Below are 22,279 nucleotides of genomic sequence, written 5' to 3'. Positions count from 1 at the left end.
TGCTTCCCAATTTCTTGTGGTACTACCAGTTCTTTATAGCCCGTTCGCGCCTGTTTTGTTCTCTTCTGGGAGCATTTTGGCTGGGGAAAGGTTATAAAAGCATGATATTTTCATGTTTTCATTTCTAAAATGCTGTTCTCCAATGTCTTTAATACATCCCACTGTTCTTTTCAGTACCACTATTTGTTTAATGCCCATTCCGGCTTTTACCCCTTCCCCATTTCATTTTGTATTAACTGAAACCCAGAATGAAAAAGCGGAAACCCTGACAGTAAAAATTTCTTTGATTAGAGAACAAGATTACGTCAAAAAGCACCACAACGAAATTCACTCCCCCAGCCCCCGCGCGACATTTTACACGTCTGTTATATTAAAGAGTTATTATTCAAGCTCCTTTGTACACTCGCCAGTTATTTCCTTGCACGTAAAGCATGACCCAGCCCGCGCCGGAGAGCCTGAAATATCTATTGAACCACGTTACTGTTGCCTCTCCTTGGTGCAACCGGCAGTGGTCACGTGACACGGCCCCTCAGTTCCCGTTCTCCTTGCGCGACTTTCTCGCGATCTTTCCTTTCAGCCGACCGGGTTCTCGAAGGCGTCGCTAGGAGCAGCAGGAAGGAGACTTGCGCGCGCAGAGCCCTTCGCCGAGGCCTGACGAAACCGAGAACGGCCCTCCGCGCGCGAGGCCAAGGTGAGGCCGGGGCGCTGGCGCTTCCTGGCGTTTCCCTCTGCGAGTTCCGCCCGAAGGGAGCGCGGCCTTGGCCGACTCTTTGCGAGCCCCGAGCGCCAGGCCTCTCTGGAGCTTGCTCCCCCATGGTTCTTTCTTTGGCCTGGCGCCCTTCCTTTCCGGGCCTCTGTAGGTCCACTTTCCTCTTCTCTGCGGTGCTGGCCCTCCTCTCCATTCCTCTCTTGCTGCTTTCTGAAGCCTTCCTGAGTGCCATGGGCTTTGTGTCCCAAAAGGGGAGGGAGGCCTGAAGTTGCCAACTCCAGGTTGGGAAAATCCTGGAGATTTGGGGGTGGAGTCTTAGGGAGGGCGGGGTTTGAGGAGATGAAGGACCACACCAGGGTATATTGCCATAGATGTCACCCTCCAAATTAGCTATTTTCGTCCAGGTGACTGATCTCTGTCGCCTGGAGATCAGTTGTAATTCTGGGAGACCTCTAGGGCCCAGCTGGAGGTTGGCAACCCGAGACCTTTGACTGTCCGCCCTCTTCTGGCTTTTTCACTCCTCATGATGAATTCTTCGCTTATAATAGCTGTTTTCTCCAGGATTTCAGTCTGTGCTTCCACCTTCTTGATTTCCCTTTGGAAATTAGCTGAAGCTTCCTAATAATTCTTTCTGATACTTTTTTGTCCTGCTCTTCTTTCAAGGAGCTGATGGCGGGAATGAATAACTCGTGCTGTGTATGTAAATTGCTACTAATGTGACAAATGTATCAAATAATAAAGTGAAGCTCATCATCATCAGAGTATTTTTTAAGAGAGAGAGCTTAATAATTGCAGTTGCATCTGTGTCAAACCTGTGAGACTTTTAATTAAAACTTCTTGGAGTTAAAAAGGGAAAGTACAAGTCAAAGCCTTCAAGATTACTGAATTTGATGTTAGCGCTTTTGTGGATTTCTTGATGTGGCTCCAGTTTCTTGTACCCTGATCACTTTTTATTTAGGAACAAGTCCTATTTGTTTCCAGTGGAGCTTGTATCCAAGTGTATGTGCTTAGAACAGAGATATTATCTTCATTCCCTTCATCCCTAGAATAGTAATGATATCAGCTTATGTAATTCATTAATGTTGTAGAGCACTTGAGACATTTAACAATCAGATCTTGACTGTTACTCAGTAATAATACCTGATTCATGTGTTACCAAAACCTGTAGCTGTTGCTTCTTTATATCTAAATCTTCTGCCCCACCAGTAATGTTTGGGTGAAGATTTAGATATAAAGAAGCAACAGCTACAGGTTTTGGTAACACATGAATCAGGTATTATTACTGAGTAACAGTCAAGATCTGATTGTTAAATGTCTCAAGTGCTCTACAACATTAATGAATTACATAAGCTGATATCATTACTATTCTATGCTAGCCATATTTTTCAACACCTGTAGAAGTAAGTCTGGGCACTGTGGTGGAGGAGGGGGACAGGGGCAGTAATACATTCGTGCCTCCATCTTCTCAGTAACACTAGGCAATTTGCTTTTTACAGTTTGTGTATCCACTCTATTTCTCAACTTAAACCATTATTTCTAATATACAGCATATCATTGTAGTTATTTTTATTTATATTTTTTAGTTGTTGGACTTATATATGACCTGTCAGTCTGGATTGCTGCTGGTTTTGACTTTTGAAAGGAAGTGCTACCATTAAGTTGGATGCTCTCCTTCTACATTCCAGATTTTCACCTCCCTCCATCTAAAGTGACTTCTACAAGTTCATTAGTCTGTAGTAGAAGCTTGTTAAACACAATCTGTTCAAGACCCCCAATTCATTCCCTTATACAGATGGGAAACTAAGGCTAAGAGAAGAAAATTTGGCCAAATAGTGGCTGTGTGGCTGTTTGATGTACCAAAACAATTGAGAATGGTTGAGAATGAGAGACTATTGTGATGGTGGCAGCTTTACTTGTCATTTCTGCTCCAGGATTCTGGTTTGGAAATGTGACTATAAATGACCTATAGCATAGGGACTGTGGTGGTGGAAAGTGCTATCATGTCAGAGTTGACTTATGGCAACCCCCTGCTGGGGTTTTCAAGGCAAGAAGGCAAGAGATTAACAGAGGGGCTTTGCCATTGCCTGCCTCTACAACCCTGGTCTTCTTTGGAGGTTTTCCATCCAATTACTAACCAAGGCTGCCCGTTTTATCTTCTGAGATCTGATGAGATCAGACTTGCCTGAAGTACATAATATTTATTTCTCTCACCACTAAGTAATCAAGGTCAGCATCTGATTATGTGAATTTAGGGACAGAACTTCCAGTTTTATGTGCTAGGTAACTTCAAGTTGGCAAACAGTCAAGCCAGAATCTTTTTAGAGGATTGAAGCAAGGAGAAGGGGTGGCTGAGAAGCATGAGATAACACTCAGTGAGCCAAAACTTATCACTTCTGACTATGTGTGTTTCTTTTTGAGCATGTGCAAAATTCTGTAAGTCTCATAAATGGTTGGTCCCCTTCCTGGCACTGTTGACATCAGGACTTCAAATTTGCATGTGATGCTGTGGTTTAGCACTGATGAACTAGTAGGGGAAACCAGCCACAGGAAGGAATGTGATTCAGTAAATTAATTACTGACAACATGTTTAACATGGTTGCTGATAAAACTTTGGAAAGTCAAGTTTGGACTGCGTAGCTGTTGATTCACCCACAGGGGGTGCATCTATCCCTTGCTTTACAGGTTTTCCTGCTGAGAAATGTGAAGGCAGATTTCTTCAGAGCAAAAAATGGAATGGCATTTTATTTCCTTGGGTTTTAAATCTGGTTTGCAGCTCTATTGTTAGCATTTGCTTACCATTGAATTATTGTTGTTTTTTAAAAATTATTGATCACTTGAAGCACCCACAAATAATAAAAACAGGATATCAGTCTTCTAAAATAAAATAATTGACTTATTGCAGATATCATACCTTGCTGTTATTAAACTAGTTGCATTGGGTGCTGGTTGGTTTTAGACACAGTTGATTGTGCTTTTTTGACTTCAATACGTATCCTCTCATTCAGGAATTCTTCATGTGAAGTCTTGCTTCATATGTCTTCAATATCAGAAACTACATGGTTGATGAATGAATTTGTCAGTTTTATAAGATTGATTAAGCCCAGGCCTTCCTGATAAAAATTTCTTAAAGAAATTAGAAATGAGTCAAGATAATAATGTTTTGCCAAGGTTTTAGTGTCATAGAATTTGCTGCTGGTAGAATGATTGTTTTTAGTAATAAATTATGTGTTGATCATAATAGTTTTAAATAAAAAAATTAAACTGTTTTAAGTATCAAATGGGGCAGAAGGACAGATATTAATAAATACATCCAACAATATTGATGAAAAATTGAAATATCACTGATCTTTTTAAACTTGGTTCATGTTGAAAGTAGAGACTTGCAGTAGAATTCTGTAAACTGAGAGTACCATCCTAAACAAAGTTACATCCTTCTAAGCCCATTAAAATAAATCGGCTGAGAAGCGTATAACTGCTTAGGGTGCCATTGTTAATTATTTAACTTTGAAGTGACCATGTTACTTTCAGAAGCCAGTTTTTCAAATGCTTTGTACTACCTTCTGTTTGGTAATAATTTTTCTCTGACAGATGTCCGAAGACCTCGCAAAACAATTAGCTAGCTATAAAGCTCAGCTCCAACAAGTTGAAGCTGCTTTAACTGGAAATGGAGATAATGAGGATTTACTAAAATTAAAGAAAGACTTACAGGTGAGAATTAAAAAGCAAAATCTTTACATATTGCATGAGAAAATTTACTTTTTTATATAATACAGAACTTTTTCTATGTCTTTCCTGTTTGGCAAGGAGTACATCTTGGAAGTAGTAACAAACCAGCAAGCGTTTTTGTGGTGAACACTATGCTTTGGGGGGGGGGGAGATAATTCTTGATGCTCTTTTTTCTTTGAGCTGTTGCTGCTTCAGCACCATCTTTTCCTCTGTTTTTTAGGTCCAGATGAGTTAGCCATGTTAATCTGTAGTTGCAAAATAGTAAACTGTCCGGTAACACCTTTAAGACTAACCAAAATTATCGTAGAATAAGCTTTTGAGAACCACAGCTCTCTTCGTCAGATGCATCTGACAAAGAGAACTGTGGTTCTCAAAGGCTTATGCTACAATAAAGTTGGTTAGTCTTAAAGGTGCTACTGGACTCTCTACTTTTTAGAGAGGTTCCAAGCCCAGCCAGTCAGAGACTGTATAGCATGTGAGGATGTCACTAATTACACATGTTGCCAAATTAGAATGTGGGCAGTGTTTCCTGGACTGGTCATGTCTAAATGAAGAAAATGTTTGCCAGTCGAAAGTTATTGCCCTGGTATTTACAAGCATTTCGCCACTTTAAAGGATGCAGTGTGCAGCACGGTCACTCCCTTCCTATTCAGTTTGCAACAGCTGGAGTGAGGTGGGATTTCACTGTGGCTTTCCTCCTTTAAAGTGGAAAAGAACTTGTAAACTGCAGAGGTGGTAATCTGTACAGTCTGTCCCTATGTAGTGAAGTGGCTAGAGAGGCATTGTGTAAGTGTTTGGCCCCTGTTAGCATGCCACCCCTAAGTTTGTCAAAATGGGGAAAGGTGGAGGATGTTCCAGGAGTAGGGAACCGCACCAGAGGGTTTCATTAAACGGTAACTCATTAACTAATTACAATCATCCTGGGAAAGCTACTTAGTTACAATGCAAGATATTGTTTCCATTTTTAAAATATTCTATCAAAAATACATTATTACGGTGAAACATGGTTTAGTTTTAATTACATATTTATTTGTCTTAAAGTCTTGGAAGTTGACCATTTAGATGTGCTTAAAAATCAAAATCTGGTAGTAGTGCTTATCTAATATACTAATAGCCAAATGGTCCTGATCTGAGGATACTTAAATCTGGAGACTGGAGCCATAAACGGATATGACGTTCTTTCATCCTTAAACAACAGAAATGGCACCAGAGGCATTTTTAAAATTTTGTATTTGTATATGTATGTGTGTGTCTGTGTGTGTGTGTATAAATTATATATATATATGTTGAATTATATATGGTAAAATCAGAACATGCACAGACTTCAGCTCTTACGCTCTTCACAGATATTTAAAGACTTCTGTTTTGAGGCTTTGGTTCTCTTGTTTTTCCCCAAGCACTCTAGTATACTTTCTTTTAGTATTCTCTCACTTTTGGAGTTAGGAATGCTGGTACCCACATTCTAGTACTCCAATCTCCTTCTCTCCAAACACCAGTGCTTTCCTTCAGCCGTTAATGGAATCTGACTGTCTTCACAGGCAGTTTCCAACCCTCTCTCCAGAGCTACCTCCCTGTTTGACTGGGTAGGGAAAATCTCCTCTCCTTGGAAGATCTGTCCCCTTTCTCTGGCCTGTTTGGGAGTCTGCTCCTACTTCTCAAACTTCCTTGCCAACTTTCTCCTGTTCTCCTGCCAGTGTTAAAACTGCTGTCCGTTAGGACTCTGTCTCCCAACTCTTCACGCTTGATTCCTCTTTCTGCTAGGACTAAAAACAGACCCTCCTCTTTCCAGTTTATGCTACCCAATCGGATCCCTTGGATTAGCCTATCACTCAAAGCTCTCTGATTCTGTGAAGGATTAACTCTTAACAGTCCTGCAGCTGTATAGCCCTTCCAGGCTTTTTAAAATGTGCAATCTGCCACAATGGACATGACAGATCTTTCTACACACCTGAAAAATGCCACCAGTTTGCAGAAAAATCTGAAGTCTAAAAAAAATAAATACATTGGGGGTTTTAAAAATCCAAAACGATAAAAGACGCTTTAACTAGAGGCCCTCAATGGCTCTTGCTCGGCAACCATAACAGTTCAGCCAGTATTTCAGGCTTGGTTTCCCCACTAAAGCCAGTGTAGTGTAGTGGTTAGTGTTTCAGAGTAGAATCCAAGAGTTGGGAAGGGGATAGAGGGGAAAGTGAAATCCCCCCAGCAAGAAGGGTGGGAAAGAGAGAAGGAACCAGGAAGTGGGGGAAGAGGCTTTTGGAGGTAAGGAAGGGAAAGAGAACATGATGGGAGAAGGGAAAATGAGATGCCCCACAAGTTCTTTCAGGTCGCTACATGTTAGTTATTTTATTTCTCAGTGTTGAATGTCTGTATTCCTTTGGATTTTCATTTTTTAAAGAAGTTACAGAATACTACGCTTGAATTGCCGAAGAAAAATATAAACATTTAGTGCTGCTTAACACATTATTTAGAATCTTCATATGGTCTTTAGAATATGATTCAAGTGTGTTCAATATTAGTTCTGGTTCTCCTTCTGTTCTTTACGCCATGTTATATGAAAGGCTTTTATTATAAGGTCTGTTCTGCTAATTTTCTTTGCCACATTCTCATTTGAAACTGGCCTTTTCCACAAAGTTCTGTACTTGACTGTCAATTTTGGAGAGCAAAAGACAAGAGGGTCACATCATAAAATATATTTGTATTAAATCACTTTTTTCTTTTTGCTTGTATATGAGCTGGAAGCAAATGGATTACTATTTATAGATATCTTTTAGAGAAAATGTTATTTTCTGTGTGTGTGTTTATCTGAGATGATTGTATAGTTACCTGGTATTCAAACAAAAAAGTTAAATTGCTGAGAAACTGGTTATGGGACTGCAACAAACATTTGCTGGCTCATGAACATCATCAATGACAAAGGAGGTATTTCTCCTCTTGTAATTACCAGTTTGTAAACATTAAATTAATTTTTAATATTAACTCTTTTTGAAAGGCTCAATAATCCCTTCTTCAGCAGGGGCAATGTGAAACTGCAACACTGGCAAGTCTCTCTCCTTCCACTAAAGCAGTTGCCTGCCCCTTTCTGTAGTCTATCTTTTATTTTTAAATAGCTGTTAAAATTGCATTACTTCCGTGCATTATCCATGCTCATATACCATGCGATAAAATCACATTTATAATTAATCAAAGAAAAAATGTAGCTGAGTGATTTCTGTATGGCACTCTTGATCCTCCTGCTGCAAGGTTACCTAACTGCCATGCATTTCTTGAAGTGGGATATGGTGCTGTGTGCATCAGCTCGGGACTAGTATGGATGTATACTGGATAAGGCCTGATTTAAATGTCACACGGGCAAAAAGAACTTGCCTTTTGCGGGCAAGGCCATGGCTCAGTGGAGAACATCAGCTTTGCTTAGAGTTGGTCCCTGTTTCAGTCCCCAGCATCTTCAGTATCAGGTGATAGGTGATGTGAAAGACCTCTACATGAGTCTCTGGAGAGTCACTGCCAGAGTAGGCAATACTGACATTGATACATTGATGGTCAAACTCCATATAAGGCAATTTCATCATGTACTTGTGTGATCTTTCTCAGGCTCAGTGTCCCATTTTAACTAGAGTTTGTCATCTTTCTTCTGTGCAGTCTCACATGGGACAGCACATGTGCAGGCCAACCTCAGAAAGCGATTCTATAGCGCCATACCTACAGGGGGCGCTCCAATCACCCAGCGCACATGTGCGGCACCTTCCTGCCGAAATTGCGCTGTCAATTGTAGCATCCCCCTTCTCTCAATTCTCTCACCACCTTAGAGGTTCGTTTCTGTTCCGCTCCGGCTTGCTTTTCTCTTTAATTCTTTTTCCTGCTTTTCTTGACTCTTCATCTTTTCTGTCGATCGAATTGCACCATGTCTCAGAAAGCACTATTTAAGAAGTGCTTGAAGTGCGATACCAAAATGCCGCACTCCAATGAGCACTGCCTGTGCCTACTTTGCCTTGGTGAAGCTCACAACATTTCAACTTGCCATATCTGCCAAAAGTTTACTACAAAAGCTCGTAGTGACCAGGCCACCCGCCTCAAGGCTGCTGTATGGGAAATGGTGCTATCTGGGTCAGGTAAGCCGGCGGGAAAATTATCTGTTGAGCAGGAACCTACTTCCCAGGGCAGAGCCCTCTGCGACTCCTAGGTCAGCTTATTTGGAACCCTCGAAATCACACCACTCAGTTCCAACTACTTATTTAGAACCGTCCTTGGCTAAGTCGCCAAATGAGCTGCCAAATGAGCTAAAAGGCGCTCTCTCAAACCGGGACACTCGGAACGGGCCTCTTCAGAACTGCCCGCAAAGACGTCGAAATTGAAGACGAATCACCTCAAGAAACCAACTTATACCCATCAAAAGCACGACTTGGTTTCATCTGTGTCTCTGATAGTGGAAGAAGAGATTACTCAGTCTCCCCCACCTACTCCCTCTTTGCAACATGAAGATCAGGAGGAGAGTCCGCTGGATAATTTGATGTAATCAACTGCAGCACTGCTACCCTCGGTGCCGACTTCTTTAACTCCCACAGTTCCAATGACGTTTCTGGCTGCTGGCTATAACCAGCCTCAGACCGTCTACATTGGGAACTGCACCGGTTCCAACGCCTTGATCTTTTCAAACACCGGTTCCGAACCTTGCCCCAAACTGGCAGGATTTCATGATGTCTGTTCCAAGCCATCCACCGCTGTCAGAACTGGCAAGTTCGGGGCCTTGATTCCAACCATGCTCTGAATCTGAAAAAGATGATGGGGAAGACTTAGGATCTCACATAGATGTTATTTCTGATGTGGCCTCCAATCCCTCTCCAGAGGAAATGGTGGGAGACACTGCTGCAGTGTCACCAAATGAGGCTTTTAGGCTCTATTCAGAGCAGATGCCCAGGATGGCTAAGGCACTTGACCTAGATGTGTCTGCCTCCACCACCAAAATGAAAACTAAAGTCTTGTAGGCTCTATACTCTGAGTCACCTGAGTTAGTAGCCTTTCCAGTGGTGGAAGACTTCCTTGCCATTGCACACAGTATCTGGGAGAGACCAGCTTCTACCCCAGCAACATCTTAAAAAATTGAGCATTACTATAAATTGAAACAACAAGATTACGCCTTTTTGTTTGCTCACCCACACTCTTCTTCTCTTGTAGAAGAAGTTCAATCCAGATACAGGTATGGCTCTCACTCGTCTCCTGTCGACCGTGAGGGAAGGAAACTTGACAATATCGACAGAAAGGTCTATTCTTCAGCCTGAATTTCAGAATTGGTAACTTTGAAGTAATTAGAGGCTCATACAACCTTTTCCTCTGGGAAAAACTGTCTAGCTACATCCAAGACCTTCTAGAGGACAAGAGACCTGTGGTATGGATTCTCCAGGGTGAAGCCATCAAGTTGGTAAAGCAGGAAATGTCTGCCAGCAAATAGCCGACTGCTCTGCATGTGCCATGGCTTCTGCCGTAGTCCTGTGCCAACATGCATGGCTCTGGGCAACAGTACTACTGCATGACAAGTGTAGTAAAATTGAGGACTTCCCATTTGAAGAACCCTCCTTATTTTCAGATAAGACGAATGAGCCCCTTACCCAGATGAAGCAGAACCACCAAACAGCCCGCTCATTGGGAGTGATCACGCCTCAAGGCCAGAAGCAATAACATCAGCAATTCCAACAGGGCTCAAGATACCGTTATCAAAGGCGGCAACAGTATCAGCAGCGTTCCAATAGGTATCCTTACCAATCTTAGCAGCAGCAGAGAGATTATAGCCCTTACCAGTGCTCTTCAGGGCATCGTTCTTCAAAACCCAGGAATAAGCAATCCCAACCACAGTCACCCAAGCAATCTCAGGGGCAAAAGTCCCTATTCTGATTAACTGACACGCATGCAGCAGGCTCTGGGACTTTTCTGGACAAGCTTCTTCCTTTTCTACTGCAATGGGAAGCCATAACAACCAGCTCTTGGGTGCTCTCCATTGTTCAGTTTGGTTATTGTTTACACTTTCAGGAGTTGCTACCGTTGACCCCTCTGGGCTGCTCTACGGTCCCTACTTCACCTCAGCTATATGCTGTCATTACTGAACTAATGCAGAAAGGGGCCATTCAAGCCTTTCCGTCTGGAGAATCCCAGATGGGATTTTATTCTAGATATTTCCTAGTTGATGAAAAGGATGGTGGAATCAGGCCTATTCTGGACCTCCGCCAGTTAAATCAGTTCATTAAAGTTGAAAAGTTTAGAATGTTAACCTTGTCCACTGTCATTCAATTCCTGCAAACTGGTTCCTGGTTTGCAGTTGTAGATGTTAAGGATGCCTATTTCCTCATAAGCATCCATTCTCAGTACAGAAGATACTTAAGGTTTCTATATAGTACACACATCTTTTAATAAACTTCCCTCCCCTTTGGGTTGTCCTCAGCCCCCAGGGTCTTCATGAAATGCATGGCTGCTGTTGTGGGATTTCTTAGCTCCAAGGGGTGCCACATTTATCTGTACCTTGACAACTGGCTTTTAGTTGCTCAGTCAAGAGATCGCCTGGCCAATCAGGTACGTTTGACACTTCAGACCATATTGTCTTTAGGTCTCCTAGTCAACTGGAAAAAATCCTCTCTGATCCCCTTCTCAGAACATACTTTTCATTGGAGCCAGGTTAGACTCTGTGGAGGGAAGGGCATTTTTGTCTTTAGAAAGAGCTACCTTCTTACAGACCATAACGAGGATCTAATCATTTCTAGTCAGCTAAGTCCATTCAGAAGGTGTTAGGATTCATGGCTGCGACTACCTGCATAGCCCCTTCTGCCAGACTCTTCATGGTACCATTTCAGAACTGGTGTGTTTGATGCTTTAACACCCGGACAGACTCCCCTGAAAGACTTCTATCCATCCCAAGGGTTATCGTTCGTTTCGTACAGTGGTGGTCCCTACAGGATAACCTTCTCAAGGGGATACCATTTGGCATGCAACACCTAGAGATTTCAGTTACTACTGACACCTCCTTAGTAGGTTGGGGGCCCACTGTCTGGATCTTTCCACTCAGAGTACTTGGACCCCTAGTGAGTCTGGGCTACACATCAATTTACTCGAATTGGGAGTGATCCATTTCTCCCTTACTTCTTTTGCAAGATTACTATGCAAGAAGAAGGTTCAGATACACACTGACAACACCACGACACTCTTTTACCTGAGCAAACAGGGAGGAACAGCATCACTCACCCTGTGTGTCAAGGTGACAAAGATCTGGATGTGGGCAAAAGACAGAAACATATACTCTCAGGCTATACATACAAATGTCAGGGCAGATTCTCTCAGCTGCCTATTTCGCCCTCACCATGAATGGTCGATCAGCAACCCATATTCCATCAGTGGAGTTTTCCAGATGTCAACTTATTTGCAGACTTATTTGCAGATTTGCAGATTTGCAGACTCCAGCAACGCAAAAGCCAGAACATTTTGCTCCCTGGTAGGGTGGGATCTGAACTCCATAGGGGATGCGTTCCAGGTCCCCTGAGACGAGGGACTTCACTATGCATTCCCCCCTATACTTCTGCTCCCAAGGGCTTTGTGCAGAGTAGTGTTTTTCAGGACATAGTGTATCCTTATTGCACCATTATGGCCCCGCAGGGACTGGTTCCCCATTCTTTGGGAACTGGCTGAGGGCCAAGTCATCTGACTTCTGATGGAACCAGACTTCTTACAGAGAGGACCAGTCTATCACCACAACCCAACCGTGTTGAGTCTGTCAGCATGGCTCCTCTTTCACAAGAGCCCTCCGCTACAGAAGTGACTCAGATCCTTTTGAATGCTCACAAACGCTCTGCTTGAGCTGCTTACAAACTAAAATGGGACAAATTTCTTAAACGGTTGACCGATAAGGGGCATTCCCCTTTTACATGTTCTCTTGCCATCATTTTTGAATACCATTTTTCATTACTGCAAAGGGGCCTGTCTACATCTAGCAGCTATATCAGCCTTTCATGAAAATATAGTTGGTAAGACAGTATTCTCCCACAGTGCCTCAAGGCAATTTCTGAAAAGAGCAATAAACTCCTTTCCCCCTCAAATGGCACCGGTTCCTCAATGGAATTTGTCATTAGTCGTATTGGCCTACTTTCTTGGAAGGTGGCCTTATTATCACATCCCTTAAATGGGTGGGTGAGTTGGATGCTTTGAGGGTGGACCCTCCATTCCTCCAATTTTTTCAACATAAGGTTATTTTGCACTCCAGTCTACAGTTTCTCCCCAAGGTGATCTCTTAAGTGGTCTCTTTAAGTTCCACCTCCAGCAGAAGGTTACACTTCCAGTGTTCATCCCTAATCCCACTTCAGATTCTGAATGGATACTATACAGCCTAGATGCCAGAAGGGCACTGTTTATTACTTGCAAAGAACAAAACCTTTCAGGAAATCACAAGCACTCTTTATTTGTTGCTCGGGTCCATGTGGGGGTCTACTTGTCTCTAACCAGTCATTCTCCAGGTGGATTGTTGCAGTAATCAGAAGATGTTATCGCATAGCAAGAGCACCCTTTCCTGTAACAGTCAGAGTACACCAGGGCTCAATCTTTATCAGCCGTGTTCCTGAGGAGAACTCCCCTTCAGGACATCTGTCAGACCGCAACTTGGGCATCAGCAGACACCTTCATACGACACTACTCAGTTGACATGATCTTCAGGACCGATGCAGCTCTTGGAACAGCAGTACTTCATTCGCTGTTCGCATGCGTCTTCTCACACTCACTCCCACTGGTGAATAGCTTGTTACTCTCCCATGTAGGACTGCACAGAAGAACAACAACAAAAACAGTGTTGCGGTTACCTGTAACTGTTGTTCGTTGAGTGTCTTCTGTGCAGGCACACATTCCCTCCCTCCTGCCCCGCTGTGAAAGAAGGTTGCTTGTTCCTGGTCTTGTGGCAGCTAGTGAGAACTGAGGGAAGGGGGGGGTGCTCCGATCGACAGCGTGATTTTGGTGGGAAGGCTCCACGCATGCGTGCTCGGTGATTGGAGCGCCCCCTGTAAGTATGAAGCTATAGAATGAGAGCCAGTTTGGTGTAGTGGTTAAGAGTGTGGGACTCTAATCTGGAGAACCAGGTTTGATTCCCCACTCCTGCACTTGAAGCCAGCTGGGTGACGTTGGGTTAGTCACAGCTTCTTGGAGCTCTCTCAGCCCCATCCACCTCACAGGGTGTTTTGTTATGGGGATAATAATAACATGCTTTGTAAACCGTTCTGAGTGGGCATTAAGTTGTCCTGAAGGGTGGTATATAAATTGAATGTTATTGTTATTATTATTATTATTTCCAAGGGTGGCCTGCATATGCGCTGTCCCATGTGTGCCTGCACAGAAGACACTTGACAAACAACAGTTACAGGTAAGCGCAACACTGTTTTTTGACTGCTTTATAGGCAAATTTAGCATGCTAGAGATCCGTAGGCTAAGTGAGTGTTTCAGTAGAATGCTAATCCTGTACATATTAACAACACTGTATGCATAGCCAACACAGTTCAAATGAAACACTGGGTGCATGAAAGAACACATGGGCAAGTTCCTTCTTGCCTACCAGCATTATGTCAGGCACTGAGTTTTCAGGAGTGTGGGGAAGACTTTAACATTGACTGAAAACTTTTTTTCTGTCCAGGAAGTTATAGAATTAACCAAAGACCTCCTTTCAACACAACCTTCAGAAACTCTTACAAGTTCTGATAGTTCTGCTTCTACTCTGCCTATTCACACTTGGAAGGTTGGAGACAGATGTATGGCAATATGGAGTGAAGATGGACAGTAAGTGTAGAAAACAAACTTCTCTAAAAGTTACATGAAATAATTCAATTCCATGGTAAGATACCTCCCTTTGGTTTATACTCTCCCCACCTTTTGAGGAGGATCAGCCTAGTTGAGCATTGACTATAAGCTCAGTCCTTCTACCCAGATCTTGCTTCAGGGATGATGGAAAGGCTGACAGTTACAAAGAGGACCTGGGCTCAAAGGTGATATGCCAATTGAGCATGCTGTCTCTGATCCCAATTCTTCCCTCTCCCCCTTTGACTCCAGAATGACTGCAGGCGGTGCTTTCATGTGTGCAAGAAAGCAAGCAAGCTCTCGTCTCCCTCGGCAGCTTCCCCAGAGTCCTCCTGATTGGTGGGAGCATGTTGGCTTAGTGGAATGCAGCCAACACAGTTCCCTGGCAGATCCTGGGCCAGGGCTTGTGTGCTGCCTCAGCTTCTAGCGGCATGACATGGTTGGGTTTGGGGAGAACAGTCAACTGCTTCCTTTGAGCAGTGGCAGGGCTTGTCTCCTACCTTGGCCCCTAGGATGACTGCACAGATAAACACAGTGATATAAATACAAACTGGTGTATTCAGATGCTTTTAAGTTTGGGAGCTTGTTCTTGGGGGAAAAAAACCAAATAATCTCCATGAAGAGCACACCTTTTAACATAAGTGGAGTATTTTGTTTTTAATTATTTATTGTTCGTGCATAGATGCACATATTATGTAAATTATACCAGAGGAATTAAATTATAAACATAGAATAAGCATTATTTTCATCACAGTATTCTTAACATCTTCAAATATTCATCACTGTAAACCTGTTTCAGAGCTATCCATTATATATTTTAATGTTTTCTTTAAAGTTAGCTTTGTAGAAAGCACTATTTTTTCTCTTTCAGTGTTGCTTAGCACAGTGCCATTCTTGTCATATTAGTGTTTAGTTCTTGCTTAAGAATACATCAGTGGAGTAGCTACTAAATTACATTTTAAATTACTTTCTTGTTGAGAAACCTTAGTGAAAATTAGAGCCTGGTCTTTCCAAGGATTAATCCTCAGAATTCAGTTAACTAAATTTGTCCCTACAGAAAAAAACTGTTTTTATAGTAAATATTTTGCAGGGGGGCAATGTTTGTCTCTGCAGTAGCATAAGATATGGAGCCAAAGTTTTATTTGGACTCTCTTGGACTTTAATATTGTCACAAATTTATAGTACATCCAGTACGTTAGGTCCCAGACTACTGATTAGTGACACAAAGAGAGTTTATTCCTGGGTCTGACTTGAATGCAAGTCTAAAATGAAATAGAAATATGCTAAATTTTAAGATTAATAACTGAAAGTTTGTAGGGTTGAATGTTAAACCTTTACTCACATGCTTACAGCCATGATATCTTTACAGGTGTTATGAAGCTGAAATTGAAGAGATAGATGAAGAAAATGGCACAGCTGCAGTCACCTTTGCGGGATATGGCAATGCTGAAGTCACACCCCTGTTGAACCTGAAACCTGTGGAAGAAGGAAGGAAAGCAAAGGAAGACAGTGGCAACAAACCCATGTCTAAGTAAGTAGCTGAAATTGTTTTCAGTTTTCAGTGTATAATATAGGAGTTAAGATAATGCTGTACTCAGGTTATCCTTGCTAATGGATTATCCCTCCACAAAATGGCTTTACAGCAAGCACAGTCTTTAAATTTACTCTGCATAGTGTATGATAAAGAGATGATGTAAGCAAGCTCCCCCACCCTTTCCTGTTAGGATTAAGTTTAGGATATGAGTTTAACTGCCCAATTTTTGTAGACCCAACTAGGTCAGTGTTTTTAACTTGATCCAAAACAGTTTTGATATCCCAGGGCTGATTCAGTTGTGGTCATTTAGTAGGCAAATAATGATAGAAATGAAATAGTGAAATATGAATGAAATGATAGAAATGAAATCATGATAGAAATTAATATTATGCTTTATGGCACAGAATTTTAAAATGGTTGTTCAGCATCTTGCTTAAATTTGGCTGGGGAAGGGGGCAGTCATTCTGTTTTTTCAGGACAGTTGTTTTGAGCCTGTTAAGGTAGCTTATTTTATCCTGGGAAATTCAGAGTTAGCCCAGATTTATTTTCTGTTTAGCAAAGAGTTCACATGATTTCTAAAAAGAGCCTGTGTTCTTAGTAGTGCATGAAAGTAGGATTGCTGTGCTTTATTGAAACTTGCAATGCACAGATTGCTTTACAGAAGGAATGACAACACTTTCTACAGTTGGAGAATGAAATGGGCCTGGACAGCTGAAGCCCCATTGTACTGAGAGTTTATCTTTACATTCACCTATCCCAAGGTGAGACTCTCTTAATCGGTGTATCCTTGCTTTTGTCTACATGTTCTGAGACCAAAAAAGAAGTTAAAGCAGGGCTTCTGGTTCAGTTGCTATATAGAAGTAACTGTCCAGAAGACAACATTACTTTGAAGTGCTGCAGAGCTCCTGGTCATGCAAAAATGGGATAGGTAAAGTGGGTAAAAGTATGGATGTAGGGCTGCTAACACAAGATTAATCAGCTCAAGATAGTGCCATCATGTCTGAGGTATGAAAATATACCCTCATAGTGTTTGCTTATATAGCAAGTTTCTTTTTATAGCTCACCATGATCCTTAGATTTTTTTTAAGGGAAATTGATTTACAAAAGTAACTTAATTGCTGTACTTTTTTAAAGGAAAGAAATGATTGCTCAGCAACGTGAATATAAAAAGAAGAAAGCTTTGAAAAAGGCTCAGCGAATCAAAGAACTGGAGCAGGAGCGAGAGGATCAGAAAGTCAAATGGCAGCAGTTCAACAACAGAGCCTATTCAAAAAACAAAAAGGGCCAGGTTTGTACAGGCGGCTAGCATCTAGCAAATACATGTTACTTACTATAGAGGAGTTATACAACTGTAAAGCACCACTGGGATATCTTGCTCAATGAGAAGCAAAGAATACTGCAGGCAAAGCAGGAACAGTGAGATTCTTTTATAGTATTTTAATATGTTGTTAGATAGATGTCATTTGAGAGTAGGATAAGAAAATGATGGAAAGCTAGACGGTTGTGCATGTAAAACTTGGAGAATATTGATCGCCCTATGATGCTCCCATACTGTAATCTTTTAGGTACACGTTTCTCAGTTTTTATGATTTTTCTGGCCCTCTCTGCATTATAGTTTTAAAGATGCAGTAATGCAAACACTGATAACATGGCGCCTGCGCATATCTTTCCTGGCACCCACTTTCTTCTTTTCCAAAGTAAAGAGCCAGTACAGTCTTTCCACTAACTCATTGAAGCAGGAAGAGTCCAGGAGGTATCAATGTTGTGATTTTAGGAAACACTCATTCAGAAACAGCTGCCTGCAACATAGGAAGACATCTGGCTTGGAATTTCCTAACATTTTCATACCATTGATGGGGTTCAGTTGACCCTGGCTGACTCAGTTAAGAACTAAGGGATTATACTAGACCCAGCACTGCTGCTAGAGAAACAAGTAAATGGGGCTGCAAAAAAGACCTTCCCACAACTCAGCCTAGCCTGGAAGATAACCCCCTACCTTGACATGGCTGATCTGGCCACCTGGATTCATGGCACAGTAACATTAAGGCTTGACTACAGTGACACACTTTACATAGGTCTCTCTTCAAAGCTGACTTAGACTCCAGCTGGTGGAGAATATTGCAAATCGTTTATTCTTAGGAGATAGATGGAGCATGCATATCACTCGCATTCTGCAGTCACTCCATTGGCTTCTCATCAGTTACCGGGCTCAATTCAAGGTCATGACTGTTACATTCAAAGCCCTTCATGGACAGGGCCCCTCATATCTGCGTGACCACCTCTCCCCTATGTTCTGCCATAGCAGCTTTGCTCATCTAGTCAGGGCCTTCTGCAGATACCACCCTGCAGTTGAACAAAATCAACAGCCACCTGCAACTTATGGAATGTCCTGCTATCCACAAGCCATGCAAAACTGAATTATTCAGGAGGACTTTCTACCCAGATTAGAGGATTGTGTCATAAGAAATAGCTCAGAGAAATGCCTTGGTAGGAATGGGGACTAAATGCAGTGCTGTTGGGTACTGTCTGCTCATGTAGATACATGCCTACTAGGGAGCTTCCAGGCTGCTAAACATGCCATGGAAAATAGTTATGCTTTGTTTCATATAGATTTCATCTCTGTGCTCAGCTTTGTGCTTGTTTAAATTTTTTTCTGCAACCATTCCCTATTGTATCTGTTTCACTGAATGTTCCAACTATTGTTCATTATTGTACTTTGCTCAGTGAATGTTCTAGCTGTTGTTTTCACTCATACTGTATAATCTGCCTTGTATCTTGGTGAGAAAGGCGGACCATAAATAATAAAAATAATAATTTTGTCATCTCCCTCCCCTCCTTGCCATGGCAACCATTTTGCAGTTGGTGGCACCCACTATCTGTTCTCCTCCAGTAATTCCCATAGGCTTAGCAAGGTTAGGGGACTCTGGCAGTAAAGTATGATTTAATCAAAATATATGTTATTGGATCAAGCTGAATATAAGAGAATTTGTATGAGTGAGATAGTTTTGTTTTGATATTTAGATCCTTGGTCTGTGTGACTTAAGTCCTTGTTGTGCATTTATTTTATTTATGCCCTGCCTTTTCGCCCTGTGGGGACTGAAAAGAGCTTGCATCAGTCTCCTCCATTTTATCCTCACAACAGCCATGTGAGGTAGATTAGCCTGAGAGGGTGTGGCTGGCCCAGCGTTATCCAACGAGCTTCCGTGTCACAGTGGGGATTCGAACTGTGGGTTCTCAGATCCCAGTCTAGCATTCTAACCACTACACCGCACTGGCTCTCTATGCCACACTGTAAATTATAATGTGTTAGATCTTACTGTTCCGTTCTGCTCATGCTGGTACGTTGCTCCATCACAAGCATTATGCCAGAGCAAGAGATTCTTTTCTTGGTGAAAGGATTATTTTGGTGGAGGAATGCACTGGTGCGAGTGAAACAGAATGGTATCCAGTGCTATCCCATGAAGAACACTGTATACAGCAGCAGCTTAAAGGTGTCCTTAATGGAGTCTTCAGGGAAAGATTCTTGTGCTGTTGAGGCAAGCAGCGTTTTATGAGATGCCTTCTTGTAGGAATAACAAACAGTTGCCATGTCACATTGTTCTTTTGTTCTCCATTGTGGAATACAAGCTGATTCCATGAATTTGAGTTGTTTAAAACTCCTACTGAAAGAAGCTCGCCTAGTAGCATGGTTAGAATGCAAGTGCTTTGTTTACAGTCTTAGATTTGTCATGAAAAATTACTGTCTTATGTTGAAGATGTCAGTTTGTTTTAACTAATCCACGTACACCTTCAAGCCATAACTCAATGTTAGAGCAGCTACTTTGCATGTAGAAGGTCCCAGGTTCAGTTCTCAGCATCTCTAACTTAAAAGATAGGTGACATGAAAGACCATGGAGAGACATTGGAGACCTGCTTATCTGATAGGCCAATGGTGTGATTCTGCTAAAGGCAGCTTCATATATTCATGTGATTTATCACTAGCAGTATTTTGTGTCTTTGAAGTTCAGAAATGAATACAAATTATGGTTTTATTTTGTTCCACAGGTAAAACGGAGCATCTTTGCTTCTCCTGAGAGTGTAACAGGGAAGGTTGGAGTTGGAACATGTGGAATTGCAGACAAACCCATGACGCAGTACCAAGATACATCCAAGTACAATGTCAGACATTTAATGCCTCAGTAATAGAGGGGGAAATGGCTAAGCGTCACCTCTGCAGGGCTTTACATTTATCTTTTTATTGTTATATTTTTCTAAAAGTAAACTATTGGTGCATAGTGAAAATGGTTGTAACCATCACTTGGCTTATGCTGGTACAAGCCTTAAGTAAAACAATAGCTGTTGAGATGATCCCCTTCCTGTTACAGAACTTACTTAGCATAAATATACATAAGTCAAATGTTTGTTTGAGAAATTCCCTTTGCAGAGCTCTAGAATGTTTTCACAGGCATTTAGTGAGGCTATTGTCAGAACCAACAATTGTATAATAAAATTGTTGCCCCAGCTTTCTTGCTCCTGCCAATGTGCTTTCAGTCTCTTGTCTTGCTGCATGGACAAATGTGGGGTGCTGTTTATAGAGTTGCTCAAGCTGTAAGAGATTTACTCGGATTTCATCCTAGTTCGAATGTAAGGTCAAATGTTAATTGAGCACAGCCCACATCTGCTTCCATGGTTTGCACAGTTGTAATGATCTGGGCCAAAGACTCTCCTGTTAGTGATGATTCATGAGCCAGAAATAATGCAGTTTGAAATTCAGATATACAGGAAATATACAGGGCAGGAGAAGTTAGGGCAATCTTTCTTCCTTATGAACAGAATATTTTAGATACGAAATCTGCAGGGTCTAGCTATAGGATGAATTAGATTTCTCTAGTCACCTTCCAGAGTAAATTTTTAAAATATTAAGTACTGAGAGAGTTAAATGATAAATTTGGAAGTAGTTATTTCTGCCGGAGAACTAATTAAGTTCTTTGATACATTTGTGGTATTAATAATGTCCAGCAAGTTTGCTACCATTCTGCTGAATCAGCTTTTTGGCTTATCCAACTATTTAAATGCAGCAGGAAGTTTTTCAGAAGGAATGTCTAACTTCAGCTACATTAGCATTGCTGGGCTACATTGATTTTATTTGAGAAACTGTATGTAAAAGTTCTGGCCTTTTTGTATCTTGCAGATGCAGTTGCTTTCTTCTGCCATATGGTAGTAGTGCCATCTCTCAATTCTAAAATGTGTTCGAAGCAAAAAGTTAATGTATAGCCCTGTATACAGTGTAGATAATTATTTTTGTAAAATAAGGGGTTAAGTTAATGAACAAGATTGAATTTAGTTATTTCTCTTACTGAATAATTCAATGGTATTGCTCATTAATATGGACTCCATTCCCCGTGTATATTATGTTGTTGTAGTTCCCTTTTGTAATTCGTTTGCTGAACTAAAATAAGATCAGGTACCATCAGCATTTGTTGATGCACTGATTGGTGAAAATGTCTGTCAGCTTGCCTGATTTGAAAATCCATATTTAGTAGGTTAGAATCCATCCATTGAGAGGTTCTTCCTGTTAAGAGGAGGAGGAGGAGGTGAATTTTTATTACTGTGTTGATTTCAGTTTTGTATGTTTAACTTTTATTAAAATAAAGTGTTTAAAATCTCTTGACTATGTCCCTCCCCCTGGAATTAAAATGTTGTGGTACAAAAATGACAATAACTGCCAAAATAATCATGGAAGCTATAGACAGAAAGTAAGAAAAGTGGATTGTTACTGCTGTCTACCGGGGGGCGGGGGGGGGGAAATATGTTGAACTTAAAGAGTCAAACTGGTTTTCTCTGGAAAACGGTGAAACACTTGGTGAGTTCTGTGATTCAGCTGTCATCAAAATGTACAAAAAGGCACTCTCTTCAGTTAGTCCTGCTCTTTAATAGTGGAAGTCACTTTGTATTCTGAATCTCAGAGCAAAGAAGCGATCATCTTCAGCTACTTCTATACTATTTAGTTACTAGGTAGCTTTCTTGAGAGGGAAAGCATTTGTCTTGTTTTCAAAACAGGTAAAATTTGGGGTTTTGGCAAAGAGAAGACATGACCTACATTCAGACCAGTTCCACTCAGGCAGAGAAAATTTTGTTCATCTGCCTCTTGTTTAAAGTCCTCTGTGCAACATGGACATCTACTCTTGAGATACAGGCAACTTTCAAAAGCAGCTTACGATGTGGATTTTTGGATCTGGGCCAAGTTCTTTAGATATATTTATCCCTTTTTTGTGCTTTGTAGATGCAGTCCACACACCCAATATGGGCACAGTAGTGTACACAGCAGCTTTTTACTTTTGCTATATGACACTGGGGGACATACAGTATAATCTTATGTGGTGTTACTTCAGTCTCAATCAACGGATTTATATATAAGTAACCCTGCATTGGAATTCTGTTATGCACTTCCATGGAATGGTGGGTTGCAGTTCCCAACAGTGAACAGCCTATATAAGCATCTGGTTGCTGTGGAAGAGCAATATTTG

General features: G+C 41.5%; 1 protein-coding gene across 1 annotated transcript; it reads left to right on the top strand.

Moving 5' to 3' along the window:
• Window positions 1–587: 587 nt before the first annotated feature.
• SMNDC1 (survival motor neuron domain containing 1) lies at window positions 588–21,423 on the top strand. The gene is made up of 6 exons (XM_054983131.1): window positions 588–691; window positions 4,298–4,417; window positions 14,079–14,221; window positions 15,609–15,770; window positions 16,908–17,061; window positions 19,818–21,423. Exons 2-6 carry the CDS (start codon window positions 4,298–4,300, stop codon window positions 19,953–19,955), a joined length of 717 nt encoding a protein of 238 aa, XP_054839106.1. The 5' UTR covers window positions 588–691; the 3' UTR covers window positions 19,956–21,423.
• Window positions 21,424–22,279: the final 856 nt, after the last annotated feature.

The sequence above is a fragment of the Eublepharis macularius genome, chromosome 6 (genome assembly GCF_028583425.1).
Source record: "Eublepharis macularius isolate TG4126 chromosome 6, MPM_Emac_v1.0, whole genome shotgun sequence".
NCBI classification, from domain to species: domain Eukaryota; kingdom Metazoa; phylum Chordata; class Lepidosauria; order Squamata; family Eublepharidae; genus Eublepharis; species Eublepharis macularius.
This window is presented reverse-complemented; position numbering and strand designations above follow the sequence as displayed.